Raw genomic sequence first — 21981 nt, forward strand, 5'->3', positions numbered from 1 at the left:
CCTACTGCATTCTGTGGCAAAAGAAAAATTAAATGAATTACATTGAGGGTGTGGTATGCCGTCTTTCTGCTCCAAAAAGCCCTTTTCGCAGTTCTTAAATGAACATTGCGGGAAATATTTTCCAGCTTATCACAACAGAAACAGGCAAGTTATTTACTTGTCAGAAAGGGTTGAACCCTAGCACAGCATACACGCCACTCGTGGAGGTGAGGCTCCTCACAGTGTCCCAACCTTAACATGTATAGTTATATTATTAAATTATACAAAGCCATTTTCCTTTCTTCATTTTCCTCCTCCGATATGACAGTGCAGAAATTACTGTAATGCATGTCATATTTTTAAAGGCTTTGCTCTCCTGCATTGCTTCACAGCTTAGAGACCTTCCCTGTGTCTATATATATTGATTCTCCTCTTTGTAGCTAGAGGATGTTTTTCACTACAACCTTTCTCCCTTTTCCTCAGTCTCACAGTAAAGTATGTAATTCTTTTGTCAGCTGGAGTAATTTACTGTCTATGTTCAAATATTAGCCTTACTTTAGTCTTTTGGTACCACCCCAGTTAGAAGGCATGGAGTTCAATAAATGTTTGAACACATTTTGGAATAGAAATGATAGCACTTTGGATTTGAATGGAGAAGATGACGACCAGCCTCCATGGCAAATTCACCGTGAGAGGGGCCAATGCAGCCCAAGCTTTACCTGTGTGAGCTCTCAGTCCATATCTTTGTGAACTCCATTATAAATTACCAGATTTTTTTTCTGATTAGTGCTCATCCCACAAAACAAGAGTTGCAGCGCAGAATCCCCTAAGCCTCCTGTCATGGTTTGGGCCGGACTGGCCACTGGGGTGAGCGACAGATTCTCTCCCCCACCTCTTTCTTCAAGGAGAGATGAGGGAGAGAAAGACACTTATGAATTTATAAGGAAATCAACTACTTTAATGAAATATTAATAATAAAGTTAAAAGAAAATAATGAAATATATACAAAGCCATATCACAGAATCACAGGATGGTTGGGAGGGATCTCTGGAGATCATCTAGTCCAACCCCCCCGCCAGAGCAGGGTCACCTACAGCAGTCGCACAGGACGGCGTCCAGGTGGGTTTGGAATGGCTCCAGAGTGGGAGGCTCCACCACCTCTCTGGGCAGCCTGTGCCAGTGCTCTGCCACCCTCAAAGGAAAGACGTTCCTCCTCATGTTAAGATGGAACTTCCTATGTTCAAGTTTGTGCCCGTTCCCTCTTGCCCTATCATGGGCACCACTGAGAAAAGATTATTCCCATCCCCCTGCCACCCTCCCTGTAAGTATTTATAAGTATTGATAAGATCCCTCCTCAGTCTTCTTTTCTCTAGACTAAAAAGACCCAAGTCCCTCAGTCTTTCCTCATAAGAGAGGTGTTCCAATCCCCTAATCATCTTCATAGCCCTTTGCTGGACCGTCTCCAGCAGATCCCTGTCTTTCTTGGACTGGGGAGCCCAGAACTGGACACAGTACTCCAGATGTGGCCTCACCAGGGCAGAATAGAGGGGGAGGATGACCTCCCTCGACCTGCTGGTCACACTCTTCTTGATGGACCTCAGGATGCCATTTGCCTTCTTGGCCACCAGGGCACATTACTGGCTCATATCAAGCTCCCAGGATGACAATTGCGTCACTGGCTCCCATTGGGTAAGTCCCAGGCTGGACTCAGTGATGGACAGGAACGGTGTTCAAATCTGGTTTTGGGAGTGCATAAACCAGGATCACAGGCAGACGAATAGACAGAGTCCTCAGACATCAGCCATTGAAGAAAGAGGGCTGATCCTTTGATCCCTCAGCTTTTATACTGAGCATGAGGCAGATGGGACGTAATATCCTGTTGGTCAGTTTTGGGTCACCTGTCCTGTCCGCTCCTCCCTGCAGGTGGGACCCCTCTATGCTTTTCCGCTTCTGACCCTCCAATGGGGCAAGTAACAAAGTGAGCTGCCCTTGGGTGTTACAGCAATAAGTATAAGCAAGAGCCTCTCCGCACACCGTGCCTGGGCATCAGCTATAAACTTATCACTCTGAGAGCGAACAGTTTCTGCACAATATGCTGTTAATTTCAGTAGTTAGAAGAGGCTTAGCTAAAAAGTGAAGTTACTGAACAGAAAATTGGTTCTTTTTTTACCTCAAAGTAGGACACCTATGTATGGCTCTTCCAGAAGAGACACGACTGGTGGCCGCATTGAAGGTTTGATCCTGGTATTTTGAGAGTCCCTGATACTCCCCACAGTTAGCAGCAGGCTTGGTGCCCTCAGCTGGGCTTCTCTTGTGTGATGTCGGTACATTAGGGATTAGGAGACATGTAGTCCCAGCACTGACATGGCTCTCTGCAAGCTAAAGCTTTACCAAAATAGTGGAGATCCTGAAAAGGATCTCCACAGGTCAGCCTTATACAAAACTGCGAGAGCTTCCTAGGAATATGACACTTGCTATGTAAGCCAGACTTGAAAAAGAAAGATTTTTCTATGTCCTCTTTTTTTGTTTTAATTTCAGTCATGATGGTGTTTCAGTATGTGGCTATTGCAAGCAGGATGAATTAGGAAACTTCCTACTTGTAATTTATTCATGGTGTTCCTATTAAGAAATAAAATTAACATGAATCATTTGAGAAAAATGTCGGCATCCTGTCTGAAAGTGACTTCATTGTAATGTCGGTCTCCTCTGGTTGTGGAGTTCTTCCAAAGGTATTAATGCTTTTAGCACAAAGATATTAATACTTCTACAAGAACATCCAGATAGAAATTTTACCACAAGGCAAGAGGAGAGTTTCCACGTGAAATATGGAGTGTTCTTCTTGCACAGCATATTTTCTGTTAACGCTGTCATTACTTCAGCGTTTCTTGTTGAAATATATATCCTGTCTAATAAGGTACTTTCAAAATACTTCTATTCTAAACAGTCACCAGCCCTCCATGCGTTGTCTGTGGTATACTTTTCCCTTTTCCTGGAAGGGCGAGAGATCCATTCCTCTTCCCTGTAACTGGCTGTATAAGACTGTCCCCTTTAACAGGTGCTGGCAAGTGTCCCTCTGGGTAGCCTCTGGCAATGTGTGCTCTGTGCAGAAACTACCCTGATTTAACCGTTTATGTCCCTTTGATCTGCTATCTTTTCCCTCCAGCAATATAAGATTTATAAAACAAAGCGGGAGCTTTGAAGCCAACAGTTTGTCTCATTGTCTTACCAGCAGTACTTGAATAGGTCCTTGATATGTCCTCAATCATGTTATTACCAAGTTATTTTTTTCCCAGAAACCCCACTGAACTTTAAATATTATGGTATGTAAGCAAATAGTTTACTTCCACTCTGTATATGATTAGATGTATATGTATATATAGTTAGAGACATGGTGGTAGATATGTTTCTGACAGCTATTTAGAGCAAAATCAATTAAAATATTCTTCTTGGTGTCTTTGTACCTCCTATTGCAATCATAATATTATTATAATTTCTCTCTATTTCTGTCACACTTAGAACTTCTCAGAAGAGGCTTGCACCTTGCATGACCAAACACTTTAACATAAGCTGTAAGATTAAAAAATGCACAGTTCGGGGCATGCTTATTAATATATGTGTGAAGCAACACTTCCGATGTTAATCATGATAGACTTGGAAAGTCTATCATGGAAGTGATTCTTGTCAAAAAGGGAAATTTTATAGAAGGGAAATTCAACTGTTGCACAACATACAGTTACTAATCTTACAGACCTTTGTGGGCTTCTTGCAGCATCAGCTGGCAAATATTTAGGACATGCTAAATTCTTGGTGTGTGTTGACGGGGAACTAATAATGGAAACGGAGTCAGTGGAAGGATGTTTCAGATGGTTCTGTTACTGAATGACCTCCGGCCAAAATAACAACCTCCGAAACCCCTCGTGTGCAATAGCGGCAAATTCCAATGGCTCTGTTCATGTGTGATCCTCCTTTGTCTCTTCTCTTTGGAGGAGATACTGAAAGATTCCTGGTGCAGATAATATAAACCATAGAGTTCCCAACACACGTATCTATATCAAGGTTTTGGCTTTACAGCTGTATCTGTTTCCACCTAACTGGAACTAGCCTGACACTGTCCAGAAATAAGTCCTTCATGTGCCGAGCAGAGACACTGTAACTCTGTAGCCGTGAAGCTACAGTGTCGAGTGAATATCACCCTATGTTTCTTTCTGACAGGAGTTTACATTAAAAAGAAGAGTTTCTCTTAGTACAGTAATGATTAAGCACAAATATATTTTGCATTCCAAGACCATGAAGTAACTTCAATTCATAACAAAACTAATTAATGCATTGGAATTAATGCTATTTTCATAATGCGAGACATAGTGGTAAAGAAATGAGCTAGGTTAAAAGCAATCACCCGGCCTGGAAGATGGCAAAATGTGTGTTATTCACTATATGTCTATGTATATAGGCTAATGTTTGACTTTAGAGAAAACATGTAACGGTTTGCTTTGATTTTAGCCCTTCAGTGTGGTGGTACCTCACGTCACACGCTGTACCATGCTGTTCTCCACCATGGATCTTCCGGGTCTACATACATCAGGCCTTGATATTTTACACTTAAATGACAAGCCGGTTGATTTCAGTCAACTTCAACAAAATTTTCAACAAATAAAGACAGCAGCATAAGACTGTACATTATATTTCCTTTTCTCTCCCATCCAGAGAATCCCGGGGTTTCTGAGACCAGAAGTCACTGGAAACTTACCAGTGGTTTAGGAAAGTTTACTGATAAACAGCTCTTTGTTTTACCCAAAATGTTGCATATGAAAAATCTCAGATAAAGCAAACTTTCCCTGAATTTCAACGAAAGTCAGTCAAAATTAGGCTGAAACACATTTAAGGAAAGCTAGACCAAACACAGCCCCAGTAAGCGCTCCATTTTCCTATTCTATTCTGTGCGCAATAGCCCAGAGGGCTGTTCAGGCTGTATATAGCAGGTGGTCAGAAAAATATCGTATGACCCTGTATCTGTCTGCATTTCAAGGAAAATAACTGTGATGTCTCTACAATGATTTTGACCATAAAGTGATTAAGAAATAAAAAAATATTTATTTTCTTAGTGGATGTTCTTGGGGTTTTTTTGTTGTTTTGGTTTAGTTTGTTTTTTTTTTTTTAAATCCTTTTGTTAAACGGGAATGTAGATTTTTCTGATTGGGACCTGTTTTATGCAGTTATTGTACAGATCAAGTGTCTGGCTAAGTTAATATATGAGTACGTGTGTCCATCATACAGCATTCAAACCCTGGCTCAAGTCTGTTGTTTATAATTAATACAGTAAAATCTTTCAGTAATAAAGATATCAGTGTTTGCAGGGGTTGAGACTGTGACTATCATAATGGTAGCCTGTACTTAATCCAATATTTGGGTTTGTAATTCTTATGCTTTCTTTTTTTGTCGCAGGTTTTTCATTATTCTTACACAGCTTCATATGTGATTTATAACATACACACAAGGTAGGTCACATTGTTTTTTCAATATGATATCATTATCAGTGGTTCTATACATAAGGTGATGCCAGTGTGTTCAAGTGAAAATGTTTACGTTTCTTTCAAGGGAAGTTTGGGAGTTAAACCCTCCAGAAGTAGAGGATTCAGTTTTACAGTATGCAGCCTGGGGCGTCCAAGGGCAGCAACTGGTAAGCACAGTTATTAAAAATGTGATGGTGGAAGTAGTTTAATAATGTACTTACTCCAGACAGACTGAAGTGAAAAAATAAAATTAAATTAAAAGCCTTAAGATAAGTGTTACTATATAATTCTGCCTGATGTTAGTACGGTCTTGTTATAGCTTTCAGCCTATTTATTTATTTATTTTTATTTAAAACCTGTAAACGTGTTTTTCCATTCTAATCCCAATAAGCAAATTTTACAATTGTTGAAAGAATCACATCTTCATCTAAATATGCACTCGAGTAATTTTCAGAATAACCGTCTTTATCACTACTATTATGAGAGACGGGAAGTTGAAGGTGAAGAGAAGTTTTCAAGTGCAAGGTCAATGAAAGCTGTGGGCAAAAGCTTAACGTGCAAAAGTGGATGTGGTGGATTCAATGAAAAGCGATGTTTTCATTTCACTATGAAAATTATTGCCAAGGTCAGTTGTGCTGCATTGAATTCATAATAGTAAAACCAGAAATGCTATGTTTCATGTATTGTTTTCTACCAAAGGCTTTACCATTTTTTATGAACATAAAGCACCCATGATCATCATGACCAATCTCAGTACGAACAGAAAAAAAAATGGTGGGTTTAGAACAGCAGTGATTTTAAACCGACCTGTGTTGGTAGTTGAAGGCAAGAGAAAGACTTATAAAAGCTTCAACTCTCTGAATGAGAAATTCAGATAATTCTTGTTACAATGTTCTAATAAGCTCATTAACGCCCGCAGGCATGATCCTGAAGCCTCTTTGCACATCTGACTTGTTCATGCAGAGAGGCTGTAAGTCGAATGTCTAGAGAATATACCCTGTTGCTTATGTCATTCATCAAGAGGGTGGGAATGGAAAACATGTTTCTGGTTAGAATATATTGCATTAAGCAAGTGGATGCAGGAAAAAGTAATTGAAACACGCTTGGTACGTTTTAATAATTAACCATGTTAATTTATTAATAACGAGAGCATGGTGACAAGATTGATGGTAACAAATATGTAGGTTATTTACCAGGCAGTATTATGGAACGTGGCAATCTATGTAGGTTGTAGCAGAAAGGTGATGCCTTTGCAAAACTGAGCAGAATTTAAAAATAGTTTAAATTAAGTTGAAGTTCTTAAGAAGATTTGTCTGAGCTGTACCTCTGATTAGTAATCTAAAGTACAACTAAAATTACATGCAGTGATTACTGAGAAATGAATTTTTTGTTTTCCTGCAATGTATCTTAAGAACAGGGGTAGACGTACCAATCGTAAACTTCAGAAAAATAATAAAATAAAGCTGTCTTTACCAGTTTTGCCTAGATTGTGATTCTGGAAATATGTATGAATACTTTCAGATACGGGCACAGGTGGACTCCTATTAAGTCTCAGAACTGCAAAAAAAAAAAGTGGTCATTTTATGTACAACCCTAACTATCCAAATTTGAAAATATTAGCATAATTTATACTCCAGTGAGGATAACATTACTCATCTTTGTTAATGTCCCTAGTAAAGTTAATGTCATGCTTTAAAAATATCTGCTCTACTGTGGGCTTTATGGTGCCATATGGTCTGCAGAATTAGGAAATAATAACTTTGATTAGAACACAAAATCTTCTGTGCACTCTGGATAATACCAAGTGTTGTCATACAGATGTAAACCTGCAATGACGGTATAGCAAAGGTCACTTCCGTAAGAATTGCCAATGAGAAGGATGTCCTCTTGAAGCTGTTGATGTTTACGTGGTAAAAGGAGGTTTTTAAAGTGACAGAAGTGCCTTACCGCATTACCCTCCCACTTCAGCAGTAAGCCAAAAATGTAGAAGTAGCATGAATGAATAAAGACTCTTGTGAATAATGGTTGTTAGAGCAGTCTAAAGGAACAGCTGCCTCTAGCAGAACCAAGACGGTAGAGATCATTCCAGGAGAACAGGTTAAGCAGAGAAAAGATGTGTGACTGAGGACACGTTGCCGTAATGGTTCTCAGTTATAAAATTTGTCATTAGAACACTTTATCAGTGAGTTTTGAATAAAGATAGTACAGGAAGCAATCAGCAGTGAAACTGGGTAAAGTGGAAGTCGTAAAGGGAGAGATCTAAAGCATGGTAATCCAGCAGCAGCTATTGATAGCGCGTATCTGGGTTCAAACAAAGATGCAGTCTTATGGATTCGTGTTGCCAAACACTGCAATCGGTTTACCAAAGTCCCTTCCTAAATAATACTTTTAATTCATAACAAGTAAAACAAGCAGTGGAATACATCCTCTAAACAAAATGATCGTAGTGTATTAACCTGAGAAATCTCCAAGAGCCATTCGTTACAACCGGAGAACAAGAGGAGAACAAATTAACTCCATATACAAAAGTTTCATCATCACATAAACGAAGTATGTGTGGACCTCTAAAACGAAGAGGAATAGCACTCTTCCAGGTGCAGTGCATAAGAGTATCAATACTATACCCATGACTGGTCAGCAAAATTAGCATGAGATGTGAAACACAACGCACAGGTATGCCTGACTGAGCCAAAGATCCTAATTTTGTGCTATAACTATTTGTAAGGCCCTGGATTAAATCCAAATGAAGTGGGAAAACACATGGACTTGGATCAACTATTTTCAATAAATTAACTACAGTGTAAAATATGTTTCCAATCCTTAATTCTGCAGGAGACCTAAGTAACAATGTAGCCTACACAGGAAACTTGATTTGAGTGCTTCAGTGAGAGGAAATTGTCAAGAATTTCAGATAGATAATATAAGAACATGAAGAGACAAAAAAAGAAGTTAAGTTTTTGAGCAGGAAAATTTATATGAAGCCAGGAATTGCTTATTGCACGGAGGAGGGAATATGACTGCAGTGAAATCAAGCACATGGTAATACTTTACATCCTTGTGAAAATCATGTATCAGCCTGTTATCTACTGTCAGGAATAATTTCTGGAGCTATCTAATGGGACAGCAGGCCACGTGTGGCTCCTGGAGAACAACAGAGTTAGCTTTATAGCAGCTACCAGATGACTGGGCCGTAATACCGTTGTTTTGAAGCTGCCACGGCGGTTGCAAGTTATTTCAGTTTTTTGCTATTTGCCTAGAGTAGAGGATTTTGTAAAGATTAAGAGAAAAGCTCAGAGAAACATCTGCTGTTTGAGTCATGACATTTTGGTGGTGAAATTGAAAATGTTTGCCATCGGGGAGAACAAACTTTTATCTAATGAATTAATGTATTTTAAGGTCACAGAGCTGTTATTTTTGAGAACTGTTTTCAAGGTCACACTCTGTAAATTGCCATCTTTTAACTGTGTTAGAACTATGCCAGATCTAAAATACCTTTTCGGTATGGCTTAGTATGATAGGGAGCTGTTTATATATTTGTTTAATATTTCTCATATTTCCTCGTATTCGATTAACATTTTGAAAGAGATTAGTTGATTATCTCTCTACTTCTCATCCGTAGAATCCCTTACTGCAGCATTAAGTGTTTCCAGAGGAAAAAACCAGCACAACTAGGTACCTAACTGGTTTCATCAACATTTTTCTGCCTCTTGTTTAACTGATCAGAGGTCTTGTTGCATGTGTCTGAGAAAGAGATATCCCGTAACTGGTAGGAAGGCTTTACTGAGGAGGAGAATGCTTTGGGGGATTTTAAAAGGCCTCTGGTCTTGAAATACCCAATTTTTATCCAATGTTCTCTCTTCTCTGGCCTTCTCCAGTAGTTTGTAGCAAAGGTTTCCATGTTTCTGTGCTGGCCCTGGCTTATATCTGACACAGGGGAGACAGCCTTTCCTGTCTGGATCCGTGTATGGAGATGTATCACAGTAGAAGCCTGAAGATAAAACCTGACCTCTGGTCTCCAGTGTATGCAGAGTTTTCTGTGAAAGACGTAGTGTTTCTCTGCAGTGCTTCTTGTGATACAGATAGTTCTTCCGATTAGGCATCAGACAGATTAATTCAAGTAGCTCCACTGAAGTGTGGTTAGAAGTTGTTCAGTTTGACATAGCTTTTTCTTAAAAGTTTTCAATAAAGTTTCTTCTGCCTAGGTGGTAACATTTTGTTTTATTTTGTATGAAATACTTTAGTTTCGCTTTATTCTATGAACGTATATCCGTGTAAGTCACTCTGACTTTGTATTTATATTAGGGTTTTTGTGTTATTTATTGCATTGAGCTCATTTTGATATATTAAGTGTTTTTGAAGGGAGCTCGAGTTATATGTTTGAATGGATCAGCATAAATAATGATCGATTGACTTATGTATGAATGTCTATGCATAAATAAATGCATATTTTAACAAAGCAGAAGTCGAGAAAGTAGTAAAGCCATCCAGAATGCTAAAAAGATCATTTGGTGGAAGCTTGATGGCTTTTTTTGTCAAAATTTGATGCCATCAACAAAACATAGCATTATCAAATGGTAAGACTGAAGATGAGCTTTTACTATGCTTTAATGTAATTTAGGTCGTAATTGTGTAGAATTACCTATTATCCTGTATACACAAAGAACAATTTGTTGACTCTAGCTGAATTGTGGGTTCAGGATGCTCTCGTCAGTTTTTAGAAAATATTTTAAATATTAGAAAACAAGAAAATTGCCCTCTTGTTCTAAAAAATGGAACAGGGTAGGTACTCACAGATAATAGGCTTAGAAGCTGAAGCTTTTACAAAAAGAATGAAAAAAAAAATCCAGTGAAAAAGGACCTCACCTTATATTAAAGCTAGCTAAAAACAAGCATACAAACAGAAACCCAGAAACAAAACAGAGAAACATCTGCTTTAATTGTTATTAATAAATGTACCAGTTCAAGAAGACCTGCCCCTCTGCTTTGTGATCGGTCACCTTTATCCTGGGTGTCTTGTTGGGCGGTTCATCTTGCCTTCCCCCCGCATCAACACCTACTGCCCCCCAAAAATCCAAACATCTATCGGACTGCTGAATTGCTGTATTTCCTTACAATTGCATTCCCTTCAAAATTTTAGCTTTTTTCTATGGCTTTCAAATACCATTTTAGATAATAGAAATACTGCAGCAGCAAAGTTCTTCGATGTTATATTATTTGCCAGGTGCCCAGATAAAGCGCTGGACTAATTTTAGTAAATGAGAAATTAGCAGGACTATGCTAGACACATGCCTTGCTCAACAGATGCTTTAACAGCCATTAGTTGCTGAAAGCTTCATTTACTATTTGCTCTATTAAGGTTCAAAGTCCAACTACTATAAAAATTGGTAGCTTAACTTTCTGTAAAATATTTGCCATGTGTTTTATTTTTGCATAATTAATGCCGTGGGTACTCAGCACCCCCTCCTGGCAAAAACACTTCCATTTCCGATGAAGAAGAAAAGATCTCTCAGGGTTCATGAGCCAAGTAGAAGCTTAATTAATGTTAATTAAGTAAGTCCTAAATAAATATATTTAATCTGCTGTTTTTATTTTCAAAGTCTTTTGCTCTTTTGACTTGCTGTATTTTTATACGAGTAACTTAAAATCATATATGGAAATGTCAAGGCTTTATTTCGTCTTTGCTTTTAATCATGATGCTAATGAGGCAAACGGCAGTAGAGCTGAGAGGAAAATATCTGCTTGAATTTGTTCTGAAAACCAGAAATAAACAAGAACATTTAAATGTGACATTAACCTCAGGTATGTTTTCTTATTTAAAATGTATGAGGGGTTCCTTACAGAACTTCTGTACTTCAAAGCATAGTTGGAGACTCTTTGTCTTGCTGAGGACGTTTCTGTGAAGAAAGGGAAACTGTATGGTTTCAACTGTAGTTGAGTCTTTAAGGGATTTGACCATAATTCTAGCAAATGCTGAAGTCGTGTCTTTCTGAAGGCAATGAGAAATTAAGGAGGCTGCTACAGCTTTTTTAATTTTCTCTTCCAAATGTTTTTATTAGATTTCTAGATTCCAACTGGGAAACTTACTGTGTCAGGCTGAGGATTTGAACCAAAAAGTGAAAATATTTCCAGAAAAAAGGCACTCAAAAAGATTGTTTTAATAGCAACTTTTGACCAGCAGCTAAAGTTTGATTGCGTATTATTTTGCAAGACTGGGCACTCTGGTACTTTGTGTTAGGTGAAAAGTGCTAATTAATCAGATCCTGTTACAAAATGATATGAAAACCACTTACTGGCATACTTGCAAAAGCTTTCTGCTGCTTTATTTTTGATACAAGAACTGCTTTTTGTTGCGGTTATGGTGAGTGGGCAACTAAGGGCAACTAAGATGATTAAGGGAGTGGAGCATCTCCCTTATGAGGAAAGACTGAGGGAGCTGGGACTCTTTAGTTTGGAGAAGAGGAGACTGAGGGGTGATCTTATTAGCGTTTATAAATATATAAAGGGGGAATGTCATGAGGATGGAGCCAGGCTCTTCTCAGTAGCAACCAATGATAGGACAAGGGGTAATGGATTCAGGCTGGAACACAAGAGGTTCCACTTAAATTTGAGAAGAAACTTCTTCTCAGTGAGGGTGACAGAGCACTGGAACAGGCTGCCCAGGGAGGTTGTGGAGTCTCCTTCTCTGGAGACATTCAAAACTCGCCTGGACGCCTTCCTGTGCAACCTCATCTAGGTGTCCCTGCTCCGACAGGGGGATTGGACTAGATGATCTTTTGAGGTCCCTTCCAATCCCTAGCATACTGTGATACTGTGATACTGTGAGTGTGGGAAATATAATAATTTTCTTCACATAAGAATTAGAGTTACCTAGAAGTCTTAGATAAAACCGTATTGCTCCTAAGCTGCTGCTACACATTGCATTTCCTCTTGGATTTCTCAAACTAGCATTTTAAAATGTAGATGTGTTTTGCCTTTCCATCTCAATAATTCAATTGGAACTATTCCTCAAAGAAAAAATTAAATTATTAGTTTCTCTGAAGGTATTCTACTGAACTCATTTCCATTTTCATTTATTAATTTCTAGGTGCCCACTTCACTTAAATATAGAGGGAGTTGGAGAAGATAAGCATTAAATGCACGTTCTCTGGTTTCAAAAGTGATAATCAATACAAAAGGAGTTTTCTCCATCTTCGAAAAGGGGAATGGAGAATGCAGCCAGAAAACACGGGCAGTTTTGGAAAACGGGAAAAAATACATTTTTATATATCAGGATTTGATATATTCAATAAAAGTTTAGTGAGCTCTGGAAAGCGGGAACATTTATAAATGGAGGCAAGGCTAAGCTGAGCATAGAAGAAGCTGCTTCATCATTTTGCTTAGTGAAATGCAGTCAACATGTCCTGCTATCAAAGGTAACAAAAATATTAACTATTAAAGATTAGTTATTGCTAGCCCTTTGTGAAAGTAGCTACTTGTCTGTATCTGAAAGATGTGAAGAAATAATGAGGAAATCATATGTTTTATAGGAGCATTATTGCTCTACTACTGTTTTTCATGTGCAACAATAAAAGGCCCAGCAGCTTTATAGTGAATAAATTGAGAGCGGAGATAAAAGGTGTTTCCTTTCCCCTTTCCCTTATTCTTACTCTATTATCACTGCTCTAGCATGCAGCTAATATTTGAATCAGTATGTAAACCGTGCACACAGGTAATGCACTTTTCTATCCAGTCTCATATCAGTAACTCTTTTGTATGGGAAACTTGACATAACTTTGTGCTAGAAAGTGAATTATTTTTTCACATAGATATTTTGTGTGTGTGCGTGTTCACACACAGTCCCACAAAGACACGTGGAAACAAGAATAGACACACATGTTTGATAGGAGCAATCGTTGGGATTCTTCTGTGCAGCAGCCTGCTGGGAGCAATAAAAATAGAAATACGCCCCTCTCATCTAGACTATCATGTTGTTCGACATGTGTGTGTGTAACAAAGCATATCTGAATATTCACACTTCTGACTGTTAGCTAATATTAACTGCAAGTCCAATGGCTCATAAAATAGGACTGCTGTGCTTCTTGAGTGAGAGTTGCATAGCTTTATGTAGTGCAGAAACAAGAAAAATTACTTCAGAAGTCTAGAATTCTTTAGAAATAGCCACCCATAAAAGCTAAATACACAGTCAATGAGAAGAGAGGTCAAAATCTGATTGAACCTTTTGCTAAAGCAGAGTTGGGAAGATTAGGAAACAGGTTTTGTTATGGACTGTATTTTCATATAACTCCAAAATCCTGCACAAAAACATTGCAGGCTTACCTATGTCCATGGATCGTATAATTACTTAGTCACTTCATAATTGATATTAAAAAAAAGATATTATATTACCACAGGATGGGGTGGAAAATTGGCCTGTATTCATCTTTTGGTGATCTAATGTAGAAGTCAGTTTTATCTGTTTTTTATAAGAAAACCAGATATATTCTATTCTCTATTACCTCCTTACCACCTAGGGAAAAGGAAGGGGGAAATTCACTATGGTAAGGCGCCAAAATGTCAAAACAGAAGAGTTTGAAGAACTGAAATTTCTAATGCCTTTGTGGTTCAGGTTCTAAGCCAGAGGTTGTTTTAGCCAATGCTAAATACGAAATTTATTTATATGTTGTACGATTTTTGCAGAAGAGTTGAGAAAGACTTCTGAGTCTCTGTGATGGTGCCAATGCTTACAGAGTTCAGCTAGGAAGAAGCTAAAGGGGTAAAACCAACTTGGCAGCAAAACCCCCTGAACTCTCGCTGTGTGGCAAGGTTCCTCTGGCTCTTCCATTGATAGGTTCTCTTTGCTGTGTGATAACATTTGTCTTTGCATTTCCCACGTAGTGTCCAGAAAAAATACAGACGGGTTTCTGTCTGTGGAAGTGACAGTGACTCCTCTCTTCAGTGGGGCCGAACCTCTTTTGCCCCTATGATAAGTGTCCTTGAAAGTTAGTTCAGTTGTTCCAGTGGTCAAGATATGACATCCTGGGCTGGTTTAGATCAATGGGCTCCTTATGTCAGTCAGCCAGGATGTTACCCATTGCATATGGGTAAAGATGGAGTAGATGGTCCTTGTTATTATAAAAAATAATTAAAAAAAAAAAAAAAAGTAAAAGCTGTATATGCCTCATAGATGGTGATGTCATGACTCCCCATTGAATCTCTATCAGCAAGACAGCTGTGATGAGGAGACAACAAACCACAGGTTATGACCACGCAGCTTTGGCCGCGTTCAACACTCTTGTCGGCTCTTTCTCTCTATTTTAGCAAAGTCCTTCTTGAAAAAAGAGACATTAAATTCCATCATCACCAACCTGTAACTGTCCTTGCATGGACTGTTTTTTTCCCCTGCAATGTGGCTATAACTTCCCCACTGCGTTTGAACTGAAGGATCAGAGCAGATTAAACTCCCGCCGCACTGCATTAAAGGGACTTATACTTTCATGCTGACTCGGCCTGAGCCAGAGGGTGAAATGCAGAGGACTGCTTGCAGATGTGTCATTGCGGTGAGTGGATATTCACTGGCAGCTTCAAGGCCAGGACAGCTCTGGAGAATGAGGATTAAAAAGTCAGGTATGCCGTTGATTTGTAAGAGAAAACGAAGCATTCGTTGGCAAGGAGGAAAGAAGACTGAAGGACCCGATGATCAGCCAACACTTAAAACTCTTACTTTTGTGGAAACAAACTAGTATTAGAAAGGTCTGTCTTAAACTGGTGGAAATGGCATTAATGAGGAAAACAGAAACCCGTGCGGATCAAATTATTTATCGCTTTAGTTGTGGGCTAGGGTGCAGTGAAGAAATAATGGACTAATAGTATTCATGTGCTCGTATAAATGTCTTATATATGTGAGCAGGGCTTAATCAGTAGTGACTAAGAGGTATTACTTGGTCATATGGATAGTATTGCAGGACACTGCATGTTTTTACTTCACCATTTGCGGCAGGTGCCTGTGCATTTACAGAACTAGAAGAGAGAAGTTTTGTGTCGAAAGAAAGCAAACAGTTCTTTTCAAGTGTTGCTTCACAGACTCTGAACTGTCCCAAACAGAAATGCTATTTAAGAATTAGTCAGAATTTTCTCATTCTGATTTGTTTCATTCCTCGTGAGATATTTTAAGACAAACTGGCTTTCTCACAGTGAATGCCCTGCCTGTGTGAAGTGGTAAATGGCTGTGGAGTCTATACAGATAGACGTCATCCGCTAAAATGTTGGCCCACCATAAAGACAACTGGCAGCTTGACCAGTGTGGACAGAGGGGAGACCAAGGCACGTGTACCGTACAACGGGATAGGCTGGGTCAGAAATAGGAGTTGGAAGGACAAAGCTTTGTGTTAAATCCTGCCTGGGTTTCTCATATAGAAGGTGCTCAGAGGCATCCTGGTATTCTTCACGTTTGAATAATGTACAAAGTTCTCTGGGATTGCCTACCACAGTAGAAATAGTAGGAAACGTAAATATAACTTTATAGCACAGTATTTTCAATTCTGTCTTTTTTGACTTTTGTCCTTGCTATTAGGATGCTACTTTGTTACATCCTGTCAAAGGAAACGGAGAAAATTCTTCCTTTGGCATCAAGTCCAGACAGTTATCTTAGATATTATCCCGTCTCCCAACATTGCCTTTTTTCTTCCAGAGTAACTAGGTTGAAAAGTTTTCATTTTAGCTTCTGTTATGGATTGATCAATCTGGGCATAATTGAAGGCTTGGTATCAGTGTGAGATGAGCCTTTGAAATACCAGAGATCATTTTAAAAGATTTTATGGTAAGGGCAGGTTATGATTTTATTATAAGTCTGTAGGAGCAACTCAGGCACGTAAGAGTGACATTTCTGTCCACGCTCTCCCATGCTGGTTCATTAGTCAGAAGCTATTAGTAAATGCAAGGAACGAGGAGTGTGAGTTCCTGAGCGTACACTGTTCATAGGTAAGTCTGTTATACACGTCACTTATACAGATGAAGACCAAAGGGCTGAGCAGTCCAATCCCTCAAAGACGTTTTGCACAGTGCTGCAGCCAGCGTGGGTTTTCAGGCAGCTCCGCGTGGAGGAAGCAGGATCCAGACTACCAGCCTGGGGGAAAGGCAGTCTTACTGTAATCTTCTGTGTGGTCACAGAGATTTATTAAGTAGCTTTTTTGCGTAGATCATAGTTTAGATCTTATATGTGATTTTGTTTATATAACATACAGCACAATGTTTGCACTCAGGAGTAAGTTATCGTGGGATTAGGCAGGGTGAGAATTTAGTGAATGTTGTGATCCAGTGTCATTGGAAAGGCAACATAATTAATGTGTGTCTAAACAAGAAGGCAATGCTCCCTCACTTTTATCGGAAATCAAGGACAAAAACATCGGAGTTACCGTGGAGTTGCTGATACTCTGTGAGTTCCTGACCTGGTTTATTCCATGACATTGCTGACTAATCATGTAGCTGCATCCTCGCTATTGTTTACAGTAGATTTATAAACTATCTAAATAGCAATTAAATATAATAGCCTGGTAGATTGTTCGCAGTTGTTCAGAAACAATTGTGCTAACACATTACTGTGATGCAGTGGCATTAATCAAGACTGCAGAAAAGTGGTGCTTCAGTGTTCTTGTCTGTTGTTCCTGCTACGTCTGGCAGCTTGATGACTGCAAGAGTAAAATTAATATATTGTGACTTACAAAAAATAAAAAAGGCGGTATATGACATAGGGATGTATGTGTTTTGAGGTGTCTGTGTTTCATACTGATCAACAGCTACTTCCCCTCTGCCTTAATTAGAACATAATCAAAAGATCTGAAAGCTTCCCCTGATAAAATTTCCATCTAGGTCAATCACAATCTTTAGAAAATTGGTACCTTTAAGAGTGACTATATTAATTATTGCTTACAATTATAATCATTTTGTTATTATTTATTATTTTTTCTGCCTCGTTTGCAACGTGTCTGATGATTTTGAAACATAGATCATGTAAGGGTAGATTTTTGTCTACTGCCATGCTTGGCTTAGGCAGCTGATGGTACCTGCTGTGCCCAATATCTGCATAATTTAGTGGTCTGTGGTGCACATGGATCTATGGGGTAAGAGCTGGAGCAAGTCAGACCTGAACACCTCTGAAAATTTTATGCCAGTATAGATTGACCTACAAAAGAAAAAAAATATCTGCACAGAGGAGATCAGAGCTGTTCTGCACTACTGGAGACTTGTAAAGCAGCTGTATTGCAAACTCCATCGGACATTTCAGCCTGCAATCCCTGTCCGTGGGAGCTCACACTCTAAAAAGACTACAGATATAATGTAGGGAAAAGGGATATAACATAAAGCTGCTTTGCAATACAATTCCATAAAACTTTCCTTGAAATTGTCATCCTGTGACATGTGATCTGGGTAAAAAATTTAAAAGAAAGGATTTTGGAAAAAGTCTGTGTAATTTTATCCGACGGAGTCACTAATGAATACTCTAACCATCCAAAACTCACACTTATAAAAGCTTTATAAGCCACTTTCTTGTGTTTTGTATTATCCAAAATATAGTAATTCTCTTTGGTTCTGGAGGTCGCTGCAGGACCTGAAAGAAAGACATCAGCAGAATAATCAGTCGCACCAGTGAAATGCATTATAACTGTTTTGGGTAACAGTTTGCCACCTCGCATTTCACTTGCCTCTCAATGTGTGAGTGTCCCAGTTCATTGCTGTGGACCTTCTTCCACAGCTTATTATCATGGGCAAGAACGGCAGATACTGACCCTTTATCTCGCTACTTTTTCACCATGTGCAAAGTAACCCCTAGAAATCTGTTCTGTCCATGTCGTTTTGTATATAATGGATCTTACTTTCACATATATGGAACAGTAAATGAACACCTAACTCGGAAACACCCACATATAGAGCATTGTCACAGGAGGGTTGGTGGGGTACCCATCATCCTTACCCTGCATGCAGCCCATGAGCAGTTTGAGTGACCCCTGTGCCAGTACTTTATTCGGTAGAGTTACGTTGAAGGTGGGGATTGAGCTCAAGCTGTAGGCAGAAACAAGCCAAATGGCATCACACCACCAGTTCGTCATAGAACACAGGAAAAGCCACCTCATTCCTGCAATGAAATGGAAACCTGAAGGGTTTCTGGGACTCACTGCAGCATTGAGCCCCTGAGCTCTTGGCCACAAAGGAGCTTCGATACAGACCAGGAGGTTTGGATTGCCACCGTGGAGCTTCTAACTGGGTATAATAGACAACTGTTCCTATATAATGCTGTATGTCCAGTTCTTCTCGATGGTCTTGGAAAGTGTTTTACTCCCAAAATGAGCACTTCTCTTCTGTGAGAGGAAAAAAGAAAATAGCAGTTATGCTGTTGTTGCATTGACACACAAAGCATGTAATCTTAAGTACACCTTGTTCTTCAGTGCGAAACTGCTTCAACTAAATGGGATTTTGGCAAGAGAAAAGGGCAGAAAGGGATACTCGTTTTCTGTAGCAGTGGGTATAATAGTGGTCTGGCAATCTCAATTTAAGTCTGTAAGTCCCAGGGGTAGAGTAAGGGAAATCATAGATAACAAGAAAAAGTTTATTCAGTTTGGACCTGAAGAAGAGAAAGGACATTATACTGTGACTATGAATAACATAATCAGTGGCTCTACTGGAAAAAAAATGTGCCTATCAGGGCTTTGGAGGAGGTTGAACAGTGGTAGAGAAGATGCCAACCCAGGTCTGTGTTTGCAAGGGTAATTCATAGTCAGATACTGTGGCTGATTTGCAGTATTTTTTAAATTGGTGAAAGTGAATTGTAAGTTTCTGAAGTGGAGCTATTAGTATAATTTTTCAGATCCGTGAGCCGGAAAGTGGTAACAAATATGTTAAGTACTTAAATGAAAACCAAACTTGTTATCTTGACAGCAAGTGTTGAAAAACCGCGACCAAATGGTTTCCATGTGGATGCAGGGGTTTGATTTTAATTTCTTCCTGTAATCCAAAGTTAGTTCCGTTCTTATTTACAAATCAAAAGCAGTGCATAGATATCTGCATTTTCCATAATCATGTCAAAAACAGCAGTAGGAATTGAAACCACTTTTTTTTTTCCTAAAAATCACTTGAAAATAGTTTTAAAATTAATTATTTCAAGATACCACTTATTTATTTGTTTATTTAAGATCACTTGTTTGTGCTGAACTTTGCATATGGAGCACAGCATGTTGTTCAAGAAACCAAGATTGTCAACCCTTTGGAGACGTGTGTATATATATATATGTATGTATGCATACATATTATCATGCAGTATAAGCACGTCCAAGCAAGTTTTGATCAATCTATTTAGCTTTGAGCTAATTTTCCCTCATAACATTTATGTGTGAGGGCTCTGTGGCAGTATCTTTGGGTTTTAACTGCCAGTTAACTGCTGGTTAAACTGGCTACATGAAAGCTATTTAAACCGTACTTACATATTGCACTCCCTTAGGTGTGGTCTAGGCAGCATAACAAGTTATTCTCATTCTTCGGAACATGGTTTAACAGTGGCCTTGGCAATGTTAGGTTGATGGTGGGACTTGATGATCTTAAGGGTCTTTTCCAACAGAAGGGATCCTATGGTTCTACTGTATGATTCCCCCGTTGCTGTGTGTTTTGTTCCACCGCATGCTCCGACATGAACTCAGGACTGGGAGAAATACAGCTGCTGTGTGTGTCGTGGAATGATCTTTCTCTTCCCAGGATGAGGTTCAACTGCAAAATAGTGCTGCGCCAACTTAGTATTGTACCTGAAACTGGAGAAGCCATGGTTTGATCTCTGAAGAGCAAAGTACAAAATTTGCTGAGCGACTTTCTTACGTTTAATGAATAGCTGATATTATTTGTTTTAACAGTTGTTAACAAGAGAACATATTTCATCTGGAGATTTTATTGACTGATCTAACTAAGGGCAGTTGGATTTGGCCCTGGTTAATGTATGGTAAGACAGGAGACAGAACAAATGGTAAGAGGCAAGCCCAGATGGAAAAACATCTTGAAGCTTTTGAAGAATTAATTATCCAACTAATTAGCTGGCAGACTCACAAGAAGGAGGGATGGATTTTTGCCGTGTGCTTAGGAAATGAAGAAGTCTGATAGATCCTGTGCTGCGATGTAGCTATCGGCCATGATGATGGTGGAGTCGGTTGGTTAGCCAGGCTGGCTGGGTGGGTGCACAGGATGACGCTTGTTTCCGTGGCAGTAAAGATACTTACCCCTCCGCACAGCGCAAACAATGCAGTTGAGTGGTCTGTTACGTAGAACGTTGGGCTCTGAAGACACCTGTGCTAGTCCAAAGAGCGGTGAACCGTGTGTCCTTGCCAAGGTCACACATGAATATAGCCAGGGATGGGCTGCCTGAAGATGCTTTAGGTCAATGTCTTTAGCGCTGTCGTTAGCAACTGCCAGAGTTCTGCAGCAGCAGCATTTCCTGAGTGCCTGAAGGTCTCCTTCAGGGCATAATCAGAAATTCCTTAGTCTTGTCATAGCTCATATTCCCTATGTGAAAGGCAATGAAGACTGTCGTGTTCTCGCGGGTATTAAGTGGGAGTGCTAAAACTGTTCCAAGTTGGAGTAGTTATTGATATATTTGTTGGTCAGAGAGTCTGTGGGTGAATCTGATGTTCTCTTCAGTACACAGGTAGGACGCTCACCTGCACAGGAAGACCAAAGTTTCATTGATACAGATGCCGCCTTTGTTTCTTTTCCATCTGTATCTGCTCAGTGGCTTTACAGTTTAATCGGCACCTTCTTTAAACTAGGTGTTTGTCCTGGTGAATCCCCATAATGACAAACCGTGCCGTTAGTCATGCTCCGCCATTTCTTTCCTTCAAGACAAGATGCTGGATTCTGGGTATTTTTATCTTGAAAAGTTATTTTCAGGCGCTCTTAAAACTTATGTAAGGGTAAGTCGTGGCTGCAAAGCTCATTGACACTTGCGGTTTGCAGTACCTATTACTATTATTATTGATGGCAAAGTGTATTTGTGCTGATGGTATTGATCAGGAAGTCAAACAAATCTGCCAAACTCAAACTCTGGAGGATTAATTAGAAAGATTCACTCATTAAGTTAGGAAAATAAGCCCCTGATATATTAACCATTACGGAATAGGTGTCTAAGTGTTCCCTATGATAAATATCAAGACAACTATAAAGGCTGTGCTAACTAGTTTTCTTCTGTTATATTTGTTAGTCGTTAGTGACTTCTGCTATCGTTTCACATCAGGTAATGTGGAAATATTAGACTGGGGATCCGCAAACTTGGGCCTTATGGGACAGCTGTGCTTTCTCATGGCTTTTAAACTGTGGCCACACTACGCTAAGAAATGCGACACAGGCCAACAAGGACCCGCTTGTGGTACAGAGTGGGGAGACATACCTTCAGCTTGGGCAAAGCATGACATGAGCGAGTAACGTTGCTTCTAGACCCAAGGTGGTTCCCTCTCGTATTGGGGAACAGCAGTGGCAATACATTATA

At 39.4% G+C, this 21981-nt stretch overlaps 1 protein-coding gene across 3 annotated transcripts in view; it reads left to right on the forward strand.

Moving 5' to 3' along the window:
- The window catches only part of DPP10 (dipeptidyl peptidase like 10), a gene marked incomplete at its 5' end in the record, with an annotated part of 567722 nt that overhangs the window by 484649 nt on the left and 61092 nt on the right, over positions 1 to 21981 (forward strand). For all 3 annotated transcript variants that reach the window (XM_082483840.1, XM_082483841.1, XM_082483839.1), the window contains 2 exons: positions 5422 to 5474; positions 5575 to 5656. In XM_082483840.1, coding sequence (XP_082339966.1) covers positions 5422 to 5474; positions 5575 to 5656 — 135 coding nt within the window. The remainder of the gene's footprint in view (positions 1 to 5421; positions 5475 to 5574; positions 5657 to 21981) is intronic.

The sequence above is a fragment of the Vanellus vanellus genome (genome assembly GCF_965231255.1).
Source record: "Vanellus vanellus genome assembly, chromosome: 5".
NCBI classification, from domain to species: Eukaryota; Metazoa; Chordata; class Aves; order Charadriiformes; family Charadriidae; genus Vanellus; species Vanellus vanellus.